This window comes from Garra rufa, chromosome 15 (assembly GCF_049309525.1).
Source record: "Garra rufa chromosome 15, GarRuf1.0, whole genome shotgun sequence".
In the NCBI taxonomy this organism is placed as follows: Eukaryota; Metazoa; Chordata; class Actinopteri; order Cypriniformes; family Cyprinidae; genus Garra; species Garra rufa.
This window is the reverse complement of record NC_133375.1, coordinates 22,130,749-22,151,224: the sequence shown is the minus strand read 5'-3', so window position 1 is coordinate 22,151,224 and position 20,476 is coordinate 22,130,749. Positions and strand designations below refer to the sequence as shown.

The window sequence follows — 20,476 nt, the reverse complement described above, 5'->3', positions numbered from 1 at the left end:
ACATACAAACAATTTTATGGTAAAAAAAAAAAAGTCAAAGTCTGAAATTATGTGTAGCACATAGTCCTGATTAATGGTTTGAAAATAAAATAAAAAACAAAGAACATGCATCTATGAGGGGCCGTGCAATCCATAATTCATTCTGGTACTCACACACACACATATATTCTCCTCTCACACACACACACGCACGCATTCACACATGTATTCTCCTCTCACACACGCACACACACACATGCATTCTCCTCTCACACACATATATTCTCCTTTCACACACACATGCATTCACACATGCATTCTCCTCACACACACACACACACACACACACACACACACACACACACGCGCATTCTCCTCTCGCACACACATGCATTCTCCTCACACACACGCACACATGCATTCTCCTCTCACACACATATATTCTCCTTTCACACACACATGCATTCACACATATATTCTCCTCTCACACACGCACGCATTCACACACACACATGCATTCTCCTCTCACACACATATATTCTCCTTTCACACACACATGCATTCACACATGCATTCTCCTCACACACACACACACACACACACACACACACACACACACACACACACGCATTCTCCTCTCACACACACATGCATTCTCCTCACACACACGCACACACACACATGCATTCTCCTCTCACACACATATATTCTCCTTTCACACACACATGCATTCACACATATATTCTCCTCTCACACACACACACGCACGCATTCACACATGCATTCTCCTCACACACACGCACACACACACACATGCATTCTCCTCTCACACACATATATTCTCCTTTCACACACACATATTCTCCTTTCACACACACATGCATTCACACTTGCATTCTCCTCACACACATATATATTCTCCTTTCACACACACACATGCATTCACACATGCATTCTCCTCACACACACACACAGGCATTCTCCTCTCACACACACATGCATTCTCCTCACACACGCACACACACATGCATTCTCCTCTCACACACATATTCTCCTTTCACACACACATATTCTCACATGCATTCTCCTCACACACACACACAGGCATTCTCCTCTCACACACACATGCATTCTCCTCACACACGCACACACACATGCATTCTCCTCTCACACACATATTCTCCTTTCACACACACATGCATTCACACTTGCATTCTCCTCTCACACACACATGCATTCTCCTCACACACATATATTCTCCTTTCACACACACATGCATTCACACTTGCATTCTCCTCTCACACACACATGCATTCTCCTCACACACACATGCATTCACACTTGCATTCTCCTCTCACATACACATGCATTCTCCTCACACACACACATATATATATATATATATATATATATATATTCTCCTTTCACACACACATGCATTCACACTTGCATTCTCCTCTCACATACACATGCATTCTCCTCACACACACACATATATATATATATATATATATATATATTCTCCTTTCACACACACATGCATTCACACTTGCATTCTCCTCACACTCACTCACACACACACACACACACACACACACACACACACACACACACACACACACACACACACACAAACATGCATTCTCCTCACACACACATATATTCTTAACTTACCAGATACAGTAGGCTGTGGTAAACCGCGTAAAACAGCCGCACGTGTTCCCGCTATCTTCATGGAAAAAACGCCGCTTGCATCAGCCGGCCAGGTGAAAGCCTAAAGACAGTGAAACTGGTTAAAATCATGTTTTTACAGCACGCGATCAGCAACTCAGGTGAAAAAGTGATCTAGCGTTAGATATCGATTAATTGTGGATAAAAAAAACAACGAACCGGTAAACGTTAAAAATTGTTTCCACCGCGGCCCCAAACCCTTCCCCCACAGTTAGCTAAATATACATTACACAGGTAAGTTAGCCAGTGTCTAAAATGTCCGTCGAAATGGCGAAAAATTTAAATGAGGTTTTTACAGTTAAACTCACCTTCCAGTTCCTCGCCAGCAGTGCCTGAATCCACACAACCGCAACAAAGACGGTAAACTTCGACTCAGTGCTTGGCTGAAATCAGTTTTGGACTGTTTTTGTTTTGTATTATATGTCTGTATTTATTTGTGTGTAGAGCAGGCTGCAATAAAGATTGTTAAAATAAGGAAACACACACACATTGATACCTTGAGCAACTGATCATGTCACAACTGGGAAGAAGAGGTGTGGTCTGTTCAATAACTTTTCAATTTAAGCTTATTGTACTTCAAATTATTTGCACATTGGACTATGCCAAACTAATTAGTAGAATATACTTAAAATTATAAAGTAATACCATCAAACTTTTTTGTTTTAGTGCATTATGCTTGAATATTAAAGTAGAAACTAAATCCGGGCTAACAGTGCATATGCATCAGACGTTTAACCAAAATTCCGTGGGCGTGACGTCTGAGGCTGAGACTATGTGACAGCTAACACCCCAGTTTTTTCTGTAAAACTAAGGTTATGTGTTCAGAAGTTATCTTAGTTTTAGTGACAATGACATAAATTATAAACTAAGTATGAAAAGTGTCCAGAGACTTCAGATGGCATTTACATTTCTAAACATAACTCAAATGATCCTTAATTGTCTTTTAGTGAATTGTTCTAGAAATGTCATTATTAAGCCTTTTATTCTTATAACTTAGTCTTCAGAGATCTTCAGCTGATTTGGAGAGCACTGGTTTCTTGCTGCTAATCAGTGCCATTATCCTGCTGGATGCTCAGATTAGTCTCTGATTGCTGCTAAAAACACTGAACATTTTATGCAATGGTTTTATATGCAATGTTTATGTAAAATGTACATTTTGTTCTCATAATGACAATTTAAGTTATATTAATATAACTGCAGTTAGCTGCAACTAAATATTTACAATGATTTGATTGCACAAAGGAGGGTCATCGGATGCCCATTTTCCACAAGTTGATATGATTCGTTAAAATCATACTTTGGTTAAATTTTCTCAGTTGTAGTGTAAAAAACACCCTGTTACCTTGTCAAAATCAGCCCTTTTCAGAGCAAGCGGTTTTGTTGCATTTGCCTTTAAATGCTAATGAGCTCTGCTTGCCCTCTCTTATGGAGGGTGAGGAGCAGTACTTTTAGTTTCTTTTAGACGCATTTAGCTGTGTGACTTGCTTACTAGCACATTAGTAGGAAAGGTGATATGCAAAGATGCATAAAAACCATTATACTCACTTTTGCTGTAAGTCAATCTGTATCACAAATGATGTGCACAAACATCGGCAGATTCACTTCAAAAAGCAAAATACAGATAATCCTTTGCGTCTTCAGCAGCTCAGATGTCAGGAGTAAATGACGACTGCTATGTTCATTATTACATCTAACAACCGAACACCTCAATCAACACAATGGCGGTCGGACTGTTCACATCTCAGTCAGGGCGGGTCGAAGGTAAGACGGCTATGTCAATCAACTATCGTGAGAGCAGCCTTGATCGGTGTGACATCACACAGACAAGAAGCTGAGAATGGGTTGATTTGAAAAAGGGGATATTACTTATGAAGATAAAAAAAAATACACTGGGTGGCTTTTTATCATTATAGGGTGGTTGTGTACACGCTGCCAATACACATTTATGTTCAAACAACACGTAAAAGTGAGTTTTGCATCAGATGACCTCTTTAAGAGTCTTTTATTAGAGAACTACATGAATATGTACAATGTAAATGAAAACATTACAAAGCTCAAAAATCATATTATTGACAATCACACCAGCTTTTTTAGCGTTTCATCATTTCTTTTATGTAGACAGAATTCATATAATACGCAGTCATCCAGTTATAGGGTGAATGGTGATAATATGAATTGTAATATTCCACCCAGGCTCTGTATGAACTCCAATAATCCTGCTCGACCACTTCCTCTTCCAGTTCATCAGTTTCTCTCTTTCTACCCTTCTGTCTTGCCGAGGCAGCCTTTCTGCTGGATTTAGAGGCAGGCTGGTGTTTCTTGGGAAGGCTGTGGTGGCTTGCAGGATTCTGGGATTGAGATTTACCAGGCCTTTGCTCGTTTCTGATGGTCTGAAAGGAGGATTTATTTAGCTCTGCAACTCTGTTGTCTGGAAGAGCAGGTGTGTGATGTGAGGACCGATTGGGGACAGAAGAGCTTGATTCGCTCCCCACCTCCATCTCAGACTCTGAAGAAGAGCCATCAGATGACATGGAAAGAGTCTTCTGCTCAGAGGACAACTCTGAAACCTCTTGTGGAGGAGGAAGAGCTTGAAGGGAGTGTGAATCTTCTAGAACATATGATTCATAAGCCTTAACATCATCACCATCATCATCATCATCATCATCATCATGGCCCTTATGCAGTCCATTAACTGCATCTTGACTCCTGTTGAATCCATACTGGCGAATGATTTCGACAGATCTTCCAGGACCTTCTGTTATGAAATTCTCATAATCCGCTAAAGCCTCACTAAAAGTCATAACTTTTCGTGTATGCAACTTAAAAGACGAAAGTGGGGGAATTTTGGGAATGGTGTCATTCTGTTCATTCCGAGCAGGAGTCGAGTCATGCTGGAGGTTTGTAGCAGACTGTAATGGTTTTTGCCTACTAGGTTTGGGTGAGTGATTTTTAACCTTTGTTTCAGCTCCACTGTAGGATTGATCAACTGTTGCCCTTTCTGGGATGACTGTCGAGATCTGAGGCTCTCTGGAAGGTTTCAATGTGGGCTTTTCCGATTTAGCTAGTTTCTTCTTCTTCTCTGGTTTGGGAACGTCAGGCATTTTCTGCTTGGGTTTTGAAGGAGGTTCAATGATCACATCCCAGTCACAAGCCTCTTCCATGATCCCTGGAGGGATTGGATCTGTAACGGGAATAGGGAAACATGCTTAACAGCCTTTGGGGCAAGATAAAGGAACATTCCAGAACATTCAACCAGAACTTCATTCATTTTTACAGCCATTTTAAGGTTGACAATATTGTGCTATCATGCAAATGAATTTAACTAAGGAGCAAAAGCCCCATTAAGGCCAGGATATACTGCTTTTTCTGGATGTCCAGGGACACTTCAGGCTTTAGGGAGCCCCTAATGGGACATGATAAAAAAAATTTACTTTGCAAGTTTGCATTCTTTCAAAAGTTTTGCTTTGCTTGCAAAAGCACCACTGAAATATATTTTTCCTTCCACCGCATACAATTTCTATCATAACAGTATTGCGAATGGACATAGAAGTTTTTGGGGGACGAACAAATGTTTTGCAAGAGACCATTAAAATATAATTTTCCTCCTATCTCATTTTATTTACCAATAACATGTCTCTTTACGGGCTCCACAAGCAAGCTATTTTTCACAAAAATAAAGTTCATCTATGTTTTAGTTAGTACTTTAGTGGATTTTTTTTTTTTTTTTTATCAATTTTGTGTTATTTTCAGTGTCTATAAATTTGTATACATTTTTTTTTTTAAATGGTTAATAAACATGTAAATTTACTTTTAGTAAATTTACTGTAAAGTTTGGGATCAGTAAGATTGTGTTTTTAAAGACATTTTTATGCTTATCAAGGCTGTGTTTATTTGATCAAAAATCCAGCAAAAAAAACAGTAATGTTGTGAAATATTATTTCTATGTAAAATAACTGTGAATATATTGTCAAATTTAATTTATTCCTTTGATGCAAAGCTAAATTTTCAGCATCAGTACTTAAATCTTCAGTTTCACACAATCCTTGAGAAATCATTCCAATATGCTGATTTATCATCAATATTGAAAACAGTTGTGCTGCTTAAAATTGTTGGAACCTGATACTTTTTTTTTCAGGATTCTTTAATTAAAGACAAGACGACATTTATAAAAAGTAAAAAAAAAAAAAAAGCATTTATTTAAAATAGAAAGGTTTTGTAACATCAAATACCTTTTAAAAGTTTGTGGTCAGTACATTTATTATCTCTCTTTTTTTAAGAAATTAAAACTTTTATTCACCAAGGATGTGTTAAACTGATAAAAAGTGTTAGATGTTGGAACAACATGAGGATATGCAATTAAGGACAGATTTTTTTTATTTTTTGGTGAACTATTCGCTTTAGAAGTCCGTACCTGGTAAATGAGTGAGATTAAGAGAGCATTTCTGAGCAATGGCCATCATCTTGTTTTCTTCCTCTCCATGGCAACAGTAGGTCACAGCAACCCCCAGAGTGCCTGAAACGGAACAGACAGAAGTAACGGTCAGAAGAAACTCACTGCTGATCGTATCCATTTCTAGAATTCTAATGAGAATGAAGATTAAATTTGCCAACGACAACATCACGTTCAGGTTCCAATTAGACATTCTGATTTTGGAGTGCTGCGGTCATTAAAGAGCTCTTGATGAGTTTGTGTTTAGCAGCTAATTATGAACCTGATTGCTGTAGTTGCCCTTTCAGACTCTGACCTGTCTCAGAGCAGATGATCTCTGATTAAGCACTCTCATGTAAATGCCCAAGACACACATTAATTAAAACCATAGAGGAGAGCCTTCACATATATTGGTGCTTAATTGTTTTCTAATTGGACGCACCAAATCGTCCAGCACGACCAATACGGTGCATGTAGGTCTCCCAGTCCTGAGGAACATCCAGATTAATCACCAGGTTCACCTTCTCAGCATCAATACCACGTGAGGTCTGTGGAAGAGAGAGAATTATAAGAATTTAAATGTTGCTTGTGTATTAAACAATAAGTATTTTCCAGTGTTCTGTAGGTGTTATACTAGATTCAAAGCCTCACCAGATCAGTGGATATTAAAACTCGACACTGATATTGTTTCAGCTTCCACATCGCCTCTAACCTCTGATCCTGACTTAAACCACCTACAACAAAACACACACACACACACACACACACACACACACACACACACACACACACACACACATCAAGTGGTTTAAACATTATGACTATTAATAATGGCTTTTATACATTTTATGCCTTCATTTACAAGCCCACGTTCTAAATTATATCATTCTGATCCAAAACCTCGTGAACTGCCTACAGAGGCTGCATTGTTAGGCATTATATCAGCATTGAAAGTAAGCAACCCAATATACCATCTATTATAACATATTTATTATTATTATTTATTCATATTCTTGTGGTACTGCATATATCCTTCATGGAGAAGGCCATTCTAGACTCCAATGCAATGAGTTGTGAAATTTTATAAATTTATTTCTATCGTGACAACTCTCTGAAGACTTTAGCATGGCAATGGATATGACGATGTTAATGTATTTGGTTTTGGTGGAATAGATCTGATTGCTGTAGTTGCTGCTGAATTGCTGCTGCTGTTGTACATTATTGCTGTTGCAAAACAAGTTCGGAAACTTGCTACTGCCAAAACATATGCTAATATGGTGCTGTGAGTATGTAAGACATACTGCTGTTGCACAAATAGCATATATAATAACCTGTAGCAGATATATGCAGGTGGAGCTGGGGAGATGGAGGGTTTCAGAGTAACTCTTACAGCACCCTGTGAAATGCTCTAGTGAATGCTAACCAGCCATTTAAATGTACAGCAGCAAGCTCATTGTCAGTGTATGCAACATGAACCACTCAGCTTGTGCCAAGTAGTTTCATGTTGTGAATATTAATTTGCATTAGCAACCCATCAGCCTGCGCCATCTAGAGTTTTATGACAAAACTTGGCATAAATACTGTCATTAAATTCTGAAAAGCATCTATATATGTCTCATTATATTCTGTGTAAATGGTCCTTTTGTAGTTTTTTTTTAATTGATAAAATTAAGAATTTTTTTCATTCTTACTTTTAAAGAAAATATTTTGTAAAAATGAAAAAAAAAAAAAGCCTACCGACCTTATACAAACTTAATCGTACAACTGAGATTAGTTACCATACATTTAATTCTTATTTCACTTGAGTTCAAACCCACAGAATCAAAGCACTGACATATCAAAAAAGGTCAAACAACGATGTTGGAGGAGAAAATGAAATTATTTTTTGCTCTACCCTACCCGTTTAAAACGGTGTACACCGAAGAACTAACCATGCGTGATTTTTCCAACGCACATCACAAAGCTAGTGCAAGATGAGCATTTGTGGTTAAAAAGTATATAATTCGTTTCATTTTTATTTATTTGTTATACATCAAAAGTATGATAAAAAGCACTAATTGGAAACAAATGAATTGTAAAAGTTTTGGTGTGACATAAAGCAGTGTTTTTAACATTCTTATCATTACAAATCATTAGATCATCACAAATCATACATACCATTAGAAAGCTGCCCATGAAATATAAGTATGTTATACAGCAAGGCCATTCATTAGACTGTAAAAGAGACCCGAGGTAAAGCTCACCTGAGATGCAGACCGCAGGCAAACCTTTAGAGGAGAGGATATCAGCCAGGTGCTGAGCTCTGCAAGAACAACAGCTCAATTCAGTCTTTCATTACTTTCAATAAAGAGCACAAATCATATTTTTAAAAAATTAGTTCACTTCCAAAATAAGAATTTCCTGATAAATTACTCATCCATGTCATCTAAGATGTTCATGTCTTTCTGTCTTCAGTTGAAAAGAAATTAAATTTTTTGAGGAAAACATTCCAGGATTTTTCTCCATTTAGTGGACTTCAAATGAGGATCAAAGGGTTGAAGGTCCAAATTGCAGTATCAATGCAGCTTCAAAGGGCATGATCCCTGCCAAGGAATAAAGGTCTTATCTAGTGAAATGATCTGTTATTTCCTAAATAAATAAATAAAAATTAAACAAATTATATACTTTTTAACCACAAATGCTCATCTTGCACTAGCTTTGTGATGTGCGTAGGAAAAGTCACGCATGGTTAGTTCTTCGGTGTACACCGTTTCAAACAGGTAGGGTAGAGCAAAAAATAATTTAATTTTCTCCTCCAACATAGTTGTTTGACATTTCTCTAGAAAATGACTGATGGTTTTGCTAGATAATGCTAAAGCTGCATTGAAACTGCAATTTGTACTTTCAACCCATTGATCCCCACTGAAGTTCATTATATTGAGAAAAACCCTGGAATGTTTTCCTCAAAAACCTTAGTTACTTTTCGACTGAAGAAAGGACGACGTGAACATCTTTGATGACATGGGGGTGAGTATCAGGTTTTTTTTTTATTCTGGAAGTGAAATAATCCTTTTATTAAAATCTTTGTCTAAAAATGACTGGTGCTGTAACAGTATCTGTTACGGTTATTGCACACATCAGAATGTTTTCAGAATAATGGAAGTAATTGGAAAGATGTGGCAGCTCTTACCTTGTATGGAGGTTTGAGAATACCAGCGCTTGGTTAAATGGAATTTTGCTGAAGAGTTCAAGGAGACTCTGAACCTTCTCTTCAAAGATTTTATGAAGTAATGAATGAGACGGCACAATTTTATAGTACTGCTTCAATCCTGGAGGAGACAGCACAATACAAGAGGAACACAAACTGAATTGAAAAGGTATTCACATAAAAAGCATATCAACAATTCAGACAGGGCTGCAGACTGACCAAGTAGTCCAGGGTCTGTTGGGTTCAGTCGCACAAATGTCGGCTCTCTCATGTATCTTGACAGATGTTGGGCTAAAGATTCTGGGTAGGTGGCGGAAAGAGCCAACATTTGTTTGTTCGCAGGTAAAGAAGAGAAGATCCAGCTAAGACAAACAGAGAAAACGTTAACCTAAACCTGCTGAATTACAATATAGAACAGTCTCTGAATCGAAACTACTAATTCAAGTCTTACTTGATCTGCTCCTGAAAACTGCTGCTGATGTCATCCTCCAGCAGTTTATCAGCCTCATCCAAAACAAACAAGCGTATGGAGGATGTAGTCAGGGTTCCCATCTCAATTAGCTGCTTAATACGACCTATAAATACAACAAAACTTCATCAACACTGTCCTTCATCAACCAGCTGCTCAGTTTGGGCAGGGACTATCTAAGAAACTGACCAATGGCAAAGTAGAGGACTGTTCAGTGAAAAAAGTTATTTTAGCACTTCCACTTGGTGATGTTAGTGGTACAAAAAGATGGTACAAAGAATATCAAGCCTAAACATGAACAAAGATATCCAAATATGCAATTGTATCAAATGTAAATTAAGTTACAATTATAATTGTAATCCATCTAACATACAGTGCCTTGCAAAAGTATTCAAACCCCCCTTTTTTCCATGTTTGTTATGTTGCTGCCTTGTTAAACTGCATTAAATTACTTTTTTCCAAATTAATCTACACTCCATACCATATCGACAACACAAAAACAGAATTGTCACATCTTTGTAAATGTAATAACAACTGAAATAAGTACATTGCATAAATATTCATACCCTTAGCTGAAGCACCTTTACAGCCTTTCTGGTATAATGGTACAATGGTGCTCATCGACATTTGCAAATATCTGCCATTCTTCTCCTCACCTCTTTACCTCTCAAGCTCTGTTAGGTCAGATGGGGGTAGATGCACATTTTCAGGTTCCCCAAAAATATTTGATAGGGTTCAAGCCCAGGCTCTGGCTGGGCTACTCAAGGGCACTCACAGTGTTGTCTATAAGCCTGTCTTGCTGTGTGCTTTGACTCATTGTGAACTTTCTGCCCAGTCTGAGGTTCTGAATGCTCTGGACTGAGTTTTCATTAAGGCTCTCTCAATGTTTTGGTGCACTGAGCTTTTCTTCGACTCTGACGAGTCCCTCAATCCCTGCCGCTGAAAAACAGCCCCACAGCATGAGGCTGCTACCACCACACTTTACTGTGAGATGGTACTGAGGTGATGAGCAGTGTCTGATTCCCAAAGCATGATGCTTGGATTTGAGGTTCATCAGACAAGAGAATCTTGTTTCTCACAGTCTGAGGGCCCTTTAGGTGCTTTTTTTTTGCAAATTCTGAATGCGTTTTTATGAGTTCACTGTGGAGAGGACTGAGTCTTGCCACACTGCCATCAAGCTGAGATCAGTGGAATGTTGCAGTGATGTTTGGTCTTCTGTAGGTCATTCCTATCTTCGCTGGAGCTCAACTAGAGTGACCATCAGGTTCTTGGTCACCACTCTAACCAAAGCCCTTCTCCATCAATTGTTCAGTTTGGCCAGAAGGCCAGCTCTTAAGAGTCCTGGTTGTTTCATTAACTACTTTCATTACAGGTAATGGAGACTACATGCTTATGTAAAGCTTTAATGCAGCAGAATTTCCTATGAATTCTTCCCTAGATGTGTGGCTTGATTCAAACCTGTTTCTGAGCTCTACCGGCAGTTTTTTTTTGACCACAGGGCTTGGTTTTTGCTCCTATATGCATTTTCCAGAGTTAGACCTTTTATTAAGATGTGTTTGCCTTTCCAAATCATGAACATTCAAATGAATTTGACACATGTTAACTTTACTCAAAGTGTAGTAACATCTACGAACAATATGAATGCTCCTGAGCTAATTCTCAACTGTCCCCGATATTGGTATGAATACTTATGCAATGGAATCATTTAGGTTTTTTATTTTTAATAAATCGGCAAAGACGTTAACAACTTCTTGTTTTGCTTTGCCATTCCAGTGTATGGAGTCTAGAATGATGTGGGGAAAAATTAAGGGGTATGAATACTTTCGCAAGGCCCTGTATCTGTCTAGTAAAAATTTCAACTAGCTCATACCTGGTGAACCAATGGCAATGTGGCATTTCTTCAGGTGGAGTTTGTCTTGACATACAGGTCGACCACCAATGAACACATGACACTCCAAACCCTCCATAGCGCTGCCTATAGCCATGACAACAGCATGAATCTGAACTGCAATTTCCCGAGTGGGGGCCAAAACCAGCACCTGATGGGACAAGAGAAGAGCACATTATTGTGAAACAGGCACACACTGATGTTTTCAGTGCTTAAATTTTACAACCAATAGACACGTCTTTAAAATCTTCATAGTACCTTTAACCTGTTTTATACAAAAACAAGGACATTATTAAGTAACCTGTGACCCTGGACCACAAAACTAGCCACTACAAAACTAGGGTCTTTTTTTTTTTTACTGATGTATGGTCTGTTAAGAAAGGATTTGGCCAAGATACAACTATTTGAAAATCTTAAATCTGAGTGTGCAAAAAATCTAAAGGTTTTGACATATTTACAATAGGAAATTTACAAAATATCTTCTTTACTTATTATCCTAATAATTTTTGGCCTAAAAGGAAAATAATTATTAATTTATTATCAATGTATTTTTGGGCTATTGCCCATATATACCCATTCTACTTAAGAGGTTTTGTGGTCCAGGGTCACATATTACATTCCACTGTATATTGCTAAAGGTAATACCTGGGTGGTCGTGTTTTCCAATATAAGAGAATCCAAAGCGATGGTGGTGAACACACAGGTCTTTCCTGTGCCAGACTTGGCTTGAACAATAAGATCTGGAAAGAAAACGTAAATAAACAACATTCATAACTCCAAAAGAGTATGAAATGACAGGCACAAAGTTCTCCTTGATGCACTATATTTTTGAATGTCACATTACACTCATGTAATTAAAGAGCAGTCAGTTTTGGTATGGGGCAAAAGGCTTGTTTTGGTACTGTTCAAGAGCTCTAGTATTATCAGGTCTCCTACCGAGTCCACATCTTCCCAGTGGGATTGCCTTCAGCTGGATGGGCGACGGTCTCTGAAAGCCAGAGGTAGATAAACCCTCAAGCACAGGTTTTGACAGGAGCAAAGAGCTGAACTCGACACCCCCGTTAATCAGAACATCATCTGTCCGGGTTCTGGTTTGCAGCTCATGCGCTGCTTTCGCGGAGGCCGCCATATTTCTATTGCGATTACGTTCAGTTCTTCGACGATTGAATAAATGAATTGAGCAGTGAATCACTTCGCCCTCTTGCGCACAGAAACAGAAACACCGCTTAAAATATCGGCAACATCCTGCAGAGGGCGACAAACGAGCGGTGAAATTTAAATAAAAGAAACTAGCCACAAACAACTGTATGGAGACATTTGACTTCAGTGGGGTTGAAATAAAAGCAAACTTTGAATATCACATTAAATACATTCCATGCCACAAGTCCCATATACGTTTAAAAACGGTTTAATATTTTCTGCTTCGGAGGAAATAAATTATATATTATTATTTCAGTTCTATTTTACCTGTCAAAAGTTTTTGAAGAGTAAGATTTGTAATGTTTTTTAAAGATTTGTCTTTTCTGCTCACCAAGCCTGATCCAAAATACAGCAAGCAGTAATAGTGCAATATTTTTACTGTTTAAAATAACTGCTTTCTATTTGAATATATATTTTGAAATGTAATTTATTCCTGTGATCCAAGTTCATTTTTCATCATCATTACTCCAGTCTTCAGAGTCACATGATCCTTCAAAAATCATTCTTATAAGCTCTTATAAGCTCATCATTCTTATAAGCTCATTCTTATAAAAATCATTCGTATAAAACATTTATTATTATTATTATTATTATGAATATTTAACAGTTAACAGTTGAGTACATTGTTTCAGGATTCTTTGATGAATAGAAAGATACAAAGATTAGCATTTATCTGAAATAAAAAACTTTTGTAACTTTATACACTATACCATTCAAAAGCTTGGAGTCCGTATTTGTTTTTTTGTTTGTTTATTTGTTTTTTGGGGGGAAATAAATAGCAACAATAATAATAATTAATAATTTTATTTAGCAAGGATGCTTTAAATTGATCAAAAATAAAGATATTTATAATGTTACAAAAGATTTCTATTTCAGATAAATGCTATTTTTCTGAACTTTCTTTTCATCAAAAAAAATAATAATAATAATAATTCTACTCTGTTTCAAACATAACAATAAATCATTTTTGAGCAGCAGATATGACCCTGGACCACAAAACAAAAAACTGTATGCCAAAAACCATATAGGATATTAAGTAAAGCTCATGTTCCATGAAGATATTTCGTAAATTAATCAAAACATAATTTTTGATTAGTAATATGCATTGCAAAGAATTTAATTTGGACAACATTAAAGGCGATTTTTTTCAATATTTTGATTTTTTTGCACCCTCACATTTCAGATTTTCAGATATATCTTGGCCAAATATTGTCTTATCCTAACAAACCATACATCAATGGAAAGCTTATTCATTCAGCTCTATTTAATTTAAACAATTGACACTTATGACTGGTTTTGTGGTCCAGGGTTACAAATCAGAATATTAAAATGATTTCTAAAGGATGTGACTGGAGTAATGATGCTAAACATTCAGCGTTGAAATCAAAGAAATAAACTACATTTTAAAACATATTCAATTAGAAAACAGTTATTTTAAATAGTAAAAATATTAAAGAATTGTACTGTTTGGATCAAATAAATGCAGGCTTGGTGAGAAGAAGATTTTAAAACATTAAAAATCTTACATTTCAAAAACTTTTGACTGGTAGTGTATATAAAGTTTCCTAATGGAAGGCTCTTCCCCATTCTAATATCCAATCAGAGTGAATCTTAAAATCTGAGTTAAAGCTGTACAATTGTAGCTCTATTGTTATGTATGAACCCTCCATTCATCACGAACTGACCACTGGTGTGAAAGCATGACCCGTTTTGTTGACGATCAACCGTTAGTAAATCCTATTCAGGAACTTTCCCTTCAAATCAACGTGAAGCTACGTGACACCACATTTACTTCAGTGGCTTGACTGTACAGGAACTTCCTTGCCTGTGCTAGGCTGTAATATCATCTGAATATGTAACTAGAATTGTGTCAGAGGCGAGAGAGATTAGAGGCGGAATATTATATTAGCAAACATCGCTGGTCATTCCTCACGACTGACCAATAGAGACCAACGCGGAAGAAACCGAAGAACTCAGCGGATACCGACAAGGCGACAACCAAAGGAAACTTGCTTTTAGTTATTACATAATTTTAAATTTCGTAATTTAGCAGTTATGGGCGAAGAGAAAACGGATCTCGTTGACATCGACAGCAACCTTCGGCGTCTAAAACATGAACTGGTGAGATTTTCCTGATCTTTTCTTTCTCTTATCATCTAATTTTATAGGACAGGTGTGTGTTTGTATTGCAAAAATCTCAGATATGTCCAGGTAATAATTAATATGACTTTGCATTATAATGTTTTCATAAACGCAATTTTACGCGTCTTTTCCTGCGCAGTTTACACCTGTGTTGGGTGTTATCCAGCTGTTGGCCGGTGCATGAGAAAAACTGCAACCTGATTGGCAGGGTTTTTTGAAAAGGAGGCCGCTGATTGGCCGGTACTCGCCCTTCTGTAATGTTTTAAAATTTAAGTGCAGGTTGTGAGATTTAAGTCACACAACAAAAACATGCTTTTTGGATCTGTGGTCAGACAACACATTCAACATTTTGCGGTAGAAAAGCGCTGCAATAAACCCTCATGACAGAAAAAAATGTATTTATTATCCGAGATTGCAATTGCATACATACAATACCAGTCAAACGTTTTTGGACAGTACGACTTTTAATGTTTCTTTTTAAATAAGTCTCTTCTGCTCACCAAGCCTGCATTTATTTGATCCAAAGTACAGCAAAAACTATAATAATAATAACAACAAATCAGCATATTATAATGATTTCGGAAGGATAATGTAACACTGAAGACTAATTATGCTTAAAATTCAGCTGTGAAATCACAGAAATAAATTAGATTTTAAAATATATTCAAATAAAAACCAGCTATTTTAAATAGTACAAATATTTCTAAATTGTACTGTTTTTGCTGTACTTTGGATCAAATAAATGCAGGCTTGGTGAGCAAAAGAAACTTCTTTTAAAAACCATTAAAAATCTTTTGACTGGTAGTGTACATACATTTATATAATGTATGTATGTACGTATGTATGTTAATTTAAATAATATTTATCTGTATGATTGACACTGAAAATGAATAAGTGAGAGAAAGGTGCTTGCCAAATGAGGAAACAGGGCCACAAGGATGTTACTCACAACATCAATCATTTGTTGGTGGGTTCAGTAATGTCTGATTAATACGGGTGTCCGTCTGGGCATATCCCACAGGAAACTGACACGGGAGAAGTCAGTGAGATCACACAATGAGAAATAGGACCTACGGCAGAATCTTATGAAATAGTGAACATAACATGCTATAACTAGCAAACATACATAAACAATAATTTGCCTCTTTAAGCTGAATTCTCATTGTAGAGGTGACTTTTATGGCTCTACTGCCTACTTAAACAGCCTATATAACATCCTATTTGAATATCCAATTCAGATTAAATAGAATGTTTCAAATACAAGCTAAGCTCTGTTTCCCTACACCTGTGTTTATGAGCAACCCAGTAAAATACATGCCACAGCTGTTCGCCCATGACTCACAGTCTAGTCATTTCACCCACATGCCCATCAGTTCCTACATCTCCCATCATGCCTTGAGACCCAATACTACTGTAGAAAAGCATCAGTGGTGTGCTGTTGTGCTCACACTGGCTGGTGATCGATCACACTTGTAAGGGAGAGAAGGAACAGAAAACAGGGAGTGAGACGAGAGAGGAAAACACAGGGAAACAAGAGACTGCAGGGTGAAAAAAGGTAAGATGACAGTGGTTTTATTCAGTAATGGAAGAAAAAAGGCATTTTTGTAGTTGCTTAAATGTATTCCATTTAAGGTATGCTTACAACTTCATATATTTATAATTGTCAAATTAATAAACCTGCAATAAAACATAAAATATAGGAAATAATTCTAATATGCTGAGTTGGTGCTCAATAAACATTTTATATTATTATTTTTACTGCTGAAAATAGTTGTGCTGTTTAATATTATGTGATAGGTTTTTTCAGGATTCTTTGGTAAATAATATTATTTAGTAAAATGTGACCCAGGACCACAAAACCAGTCACAAGGGTCTTTTTTTTTTTTTTTTTTTTCAAAATTTAGATTTACACATGATCTAAAAGTTGAATAAATAAGATTTCCATTCATGTATGGTTTGTTATGATAGGACAATATTTAACCGCGATACAACTATTTGAAAATCTGGAATGTGAGGGTGCAAAAAATCTAAATATTGAGAAAATCGCCTATAAAGTTGTCCAAATTAGGTTCTAAGCAATACATTACTAATTAAAAATTAAGTTTTTATATATTTATGGTAGGAAATGTATAAAATATCTTAATGGAACATGATCTTTACTTAATATCCTAATGATTTTTGGCATAAAAAAAATAATTACTCATTTTGACCCATACAATGTATTTTTGGCTATTGCTACAAATATACCCATTCTACTTAAGATTGGTTTTGTGGTCCAGGGTCACAAATAATAATACTAAAAGTCATGATTGTCAATTTTGATCAATCTAATGTGCCCTTGCTTAAGAAAAGTATTAAAAACATATCTCTGACCCCATTTTTTTTTAACGGTAGTGTAGTTCAAAGCAGCTTTAAAAGAAAATCATGCCTTGTAAGCAATTTATTGGAGGCTGTGACATGGAAAAAAAAACATCTGCAATCTCTTCAGCAGATGCTGAGCCAGGTATCTCTGCTGGCACACTGGACAGAAATTGCACACTCTTTGGTGTAATATTGATTTTTGATAATTACTGCGAAGTGAGTGTGAGATAAGCGTTATTCATCAGTCACAACAGATTTTGTTGATAATTGCTTCATTATGTCATAGTAATTGCTTTCTTGTCTTTCCCATAATAGGATTCTTTGTGGCAGTCAGATGAGGGTCTCCAAGCTCAGATGAATTCTGTGATCGGTGCTCTCCAGGAGCTCAAACTCTTGCAGGTCCAGACTACACTGGAGAAGCTGGAGCTCTCTAGTAAAACCAGCCAGGCCTCTTCTGACAGCCGCACAATGCTTGATCAGATAAACTACAGTTCAAGAACAACCCACACGAACCGAACATGGAATCCAGAAGAAATTGTTTCAGAAGAATATTTCAAGACTGAACCATCTTTGTTCCTCACTAGTTCTCCAGCAGAGAACCGCCATATTCCCAGGGCGCGTGAACCTAGGAGAGCTTACAGAGGAAGTCTGAGTACTTCTTCATCTTTTTCCTCTCAGGAAGACACAACCGACAACAATTTCTCCTCATACGACATTGATGACTCCACCGATTGGACAGCCTCATTGATGAACCACAGCAGAAACAGACAGCCGTTGGTATTGGGCGACAATGTGTTTGCTGATTTGGTCGGGAACTGGCTGGACCTGCCTGATGTTGGAGTCCAGACAGCGGGTCAGGAGCAGAATGACTCTCTTAAAGACACATTTTCAGAGTCATCATCTAGCAGTCACTCTCAAGACCTGTCCAGGAAGCTCTCACTAACAGCTAGCATCTTTAAACGGGTCCTACGTCGTGTTCGACCACGGCACCACCAAGAAAGCGAAGGGATGGATGTGTGTAAACAACCAAAGATCACATGTAGAAAGCCAAAATCAGATGTCAGCAAGCCATTCTGGGGGAGAAGAAGAGGAATGAAGAAGAAAACAACACCCGTCCAACAAGAGGGCGTGGCCTATCAGGGCACAGAGGGTTTGATAGACAGAGGATGGGTGGAGACTGTAGAAAAGCATCCATCTGTGTTTGATTACAGCTCAGCTGTTTGGGTCTGATATAATTCTACATGGAAGAAACTGTTACACATATTGTTAGTAACTGTTAGACATAATTAGTGGACTTTATGTGTTTAAAAGTGATTGTCAATTACCCTTACGAAAACTGACCATGGTTTTACTACAAATAAAACCAAAAAAATACAGTTCCTATTGTTAAACCATGGTAACCACAGTTTTGCTACACTAACCATAGTTTATCCTTGGTATTTGTAGCAAAACTGGTAAACAATATGCCAAAAAAAAACACTACACGTTTACTACAATAAAACTATGGTTAATTTTTGTAAGAGCCATATTGCTTTTAAGCACACATAAATTCAGCCACTTGTTATTGCGTCACATATTCAAGTCGAAAGTCTAAACAAAAGAATTATATTGTGAACAACAAACCCAAATAACTACTATTTCATGGTAACTCTATAAACTGAACGTGAAGCAAACCATAAAAGTTGAGCGAAGAACCAATATGCCATCTCACGACCAATACATGGTTTGCACTTACGTCACGGTTTGGTCAGTTACCCGGATACAGGGCCGTATTGGAGATACTCAATAGCATGGATTGCACAGTTAATGTACTACTGAATACGTTGTTCTGCTAATTTATGATGTCTAAACCACACAAAAAAAAACATGTGGAAGCTGCTAAAATATATAGAGAAGGACTTAGTAAGCAGGAAAGGACGCAATATTTTACAAACTAAAGTTAATAGGTACCTACAAGCAGTATTAATTAGGATATTAGCCTAATATTTCACCTACCTGACTGGAAATGATAAGAACAAACACAAATGTTGTCAAGATTATTGTCCTGGAAATCCTGGTTAAATTGCCACAAGCGCCTTTTGTTCCTCAGATTTTTGCACTCTTCTCTTATGTCTATAGCACTCCAAAAATTTTTCCTGGTCCGACCGATTTGTTGAGCCCAAAATATGACAATTTATTACTATTTTAAGCAGCAATACTCAGCAAAACATGCAAATTTCGTTCGGTCCACTGGTTCACTTTCAGTGCCGCCAATATACCCGATTTACGACGCATCATGAAAACACTCTATTCGTTCGTATTTTACAGGGCGGCTAATTCATACAAATTTGTACGACCTCACTCGTATTATTTCTGTGACGGTTACGTTTAGAAGCGGGAGTCCTTTGTAGGAATTCTTACGAATTTGCCACCTCATAAAATACGTATGATTTCTCACAAATGGTATGACACCATTCGCTACAGACTTACTTCTCTTTGCCGCTGTTTTGAGGTAATATTGTCCTCCTTCCTCAAGCGAGAGGTGTGGCACTCCAAAAGAGCTATTGGTTCCAAAGATATGCTAAACATTTCTGGGATGTATTTGTATTTTTGTGTGTGTGTGTGTGTGTGTGTGTGTGTGTGTGTGTGTGTGTGTGTGTGTGTGTGTGTGTGTGTGTGTGTGTGTGTGTGTGTGTGTGTGTAAATGTAAGCATGGCAGAGCAAAGAAAACAGAAATAAATAATAGTCACATTGTGTTGCCCTACTGTGTTTCTGTGAAGTCCCTTGAGAGCCTAATGCTGTTTCTGCTGATGTTTGTATCCATCTGTTTAGGTTTAAGCCTAACTGTCAATCATTCTATGAAAAAGTCCTTATTGGTGCTTTTTTCACAAATGTCTTACTCATGTCTTAGCTTTGCAAGCATAAAACTGTTTTGTATTGGACAGAAAAACTATGCAATGTTGCTAAACTGCTATGCAAAAATGAAAACTGAGCAAATGCAAATACCTGCCTGTTTTATGAGCACCCTCATGTTCTCTGTAACAGATAGAAATATATGGCTGTGGGTCCTGCAATAGTCTCTATACCTGTTATCAGAGCTATTTAATACTT

At 37.2% G+C, this 20,476-nt stretch overlaps 2 protein-coding genes across 2 annotated transcripts; one reads left to right on the top strand and one right to left on the bottom strand.

Moving 5' to 3' along the window:
* Nucleotides 1-3,507: 3,507 nt before the first annotated feature.
* ddx20 (DEAD (Asp-Glu-Ala-Asp) box polypeptide 20) lies at nucleotides 3,508-12,827 on the bottom strand. Its single transcript, XM_073819269.1, has 11 exons — nucleotides 12,620-12,827; nucleotides 12,329-12,423; nucleotides 11,666-11,834; nucleotides 9,778-9,901; nucleotides 9,546-9,688; nucleotides 9,309-9,447; nucleotides 8,383-8,441; nucleotides 6,791-6,873; nucleotides 6,582-6,687; nucleotides 6,122-6,223; nucleotides 3,508-4,891 (listed from the first exon to the last, which is right to left on the bottom strand). The coding sequence occupies exons 1-11, from the start codon at nucleotides 12,810-12,812 to the stop codon at nucleotides 3,801-3,803; spliced, it is 2,304 nt and encodes a 767-aa protein (XP_073675370.1). The 5' UTR covers nucleotides 12,813-12,827; the 3' UTR covers nucleotides 3,508-3,800.
* A 2,015-nt stretch (nucleotides 12,828-14,842) lies between these two features.
* Nucleotides 14,843-20,119, top strand: inka2 (inka box actin regulator 2). The gene is made up of 2 exons (XM_073819718.1): nucleotides 14,843-15,004; nucleotides 17,702-20,119. Exons 1-2 carry the CDS (start codon nucleotides 14,939-14,941, stop codon nucleotides 18,614-18,616), a joined length of 981 nt encoding a protein of 326 aa, XP_073675819.1. The 5' UTR covers nucleotides 14,843-14,938; the 3' UTR covers nucleotides 18,617-20,119.
* The last annotated feature ends 357 nt before the right edge of the window (nucleotides 20,120-20,476 follow it).

Excerpts from the sequence above, each read along its gene's own strand:
- ddx20 (XM_073819269.1), bottom strand. The coding sequence starts at position 12,812 with ATGGCGGCCTCCGCGAAAGCAGCGCATGAGCTGCAAACCAGAACCCGG. Across the intron at positions 9,902-11,665 it reads CATTGCCATTGGTTCACCAG|GTCGTATTAAGCAGCTAATT; the intron begins GTATGAGCTAGT and ends TTGTATTTATAG. Across the intron at positions 6,688-6,790 it reads TTTTAATATCCACTGATCTG|ACCTCACGTGGTATTGATGC; the intron begins GTGAGGCTTTGA and ends TCTCTTCCACAG.
- inka2 (XM_073819718.1), top strand. The coding sequence starts at position 14,939 with ATGGGCGAAGAGAAAACGGATCTCGTTGACATCGACAGCAACCTTCGG. Across the intron at positions 15,005-17,701 it reads GGCGTCTAAAACATGAACTG|GATTCTTTGTGGCAGTCAGA; the intron begins GTGAGATTTTCC and ends TTCCCATAATAG.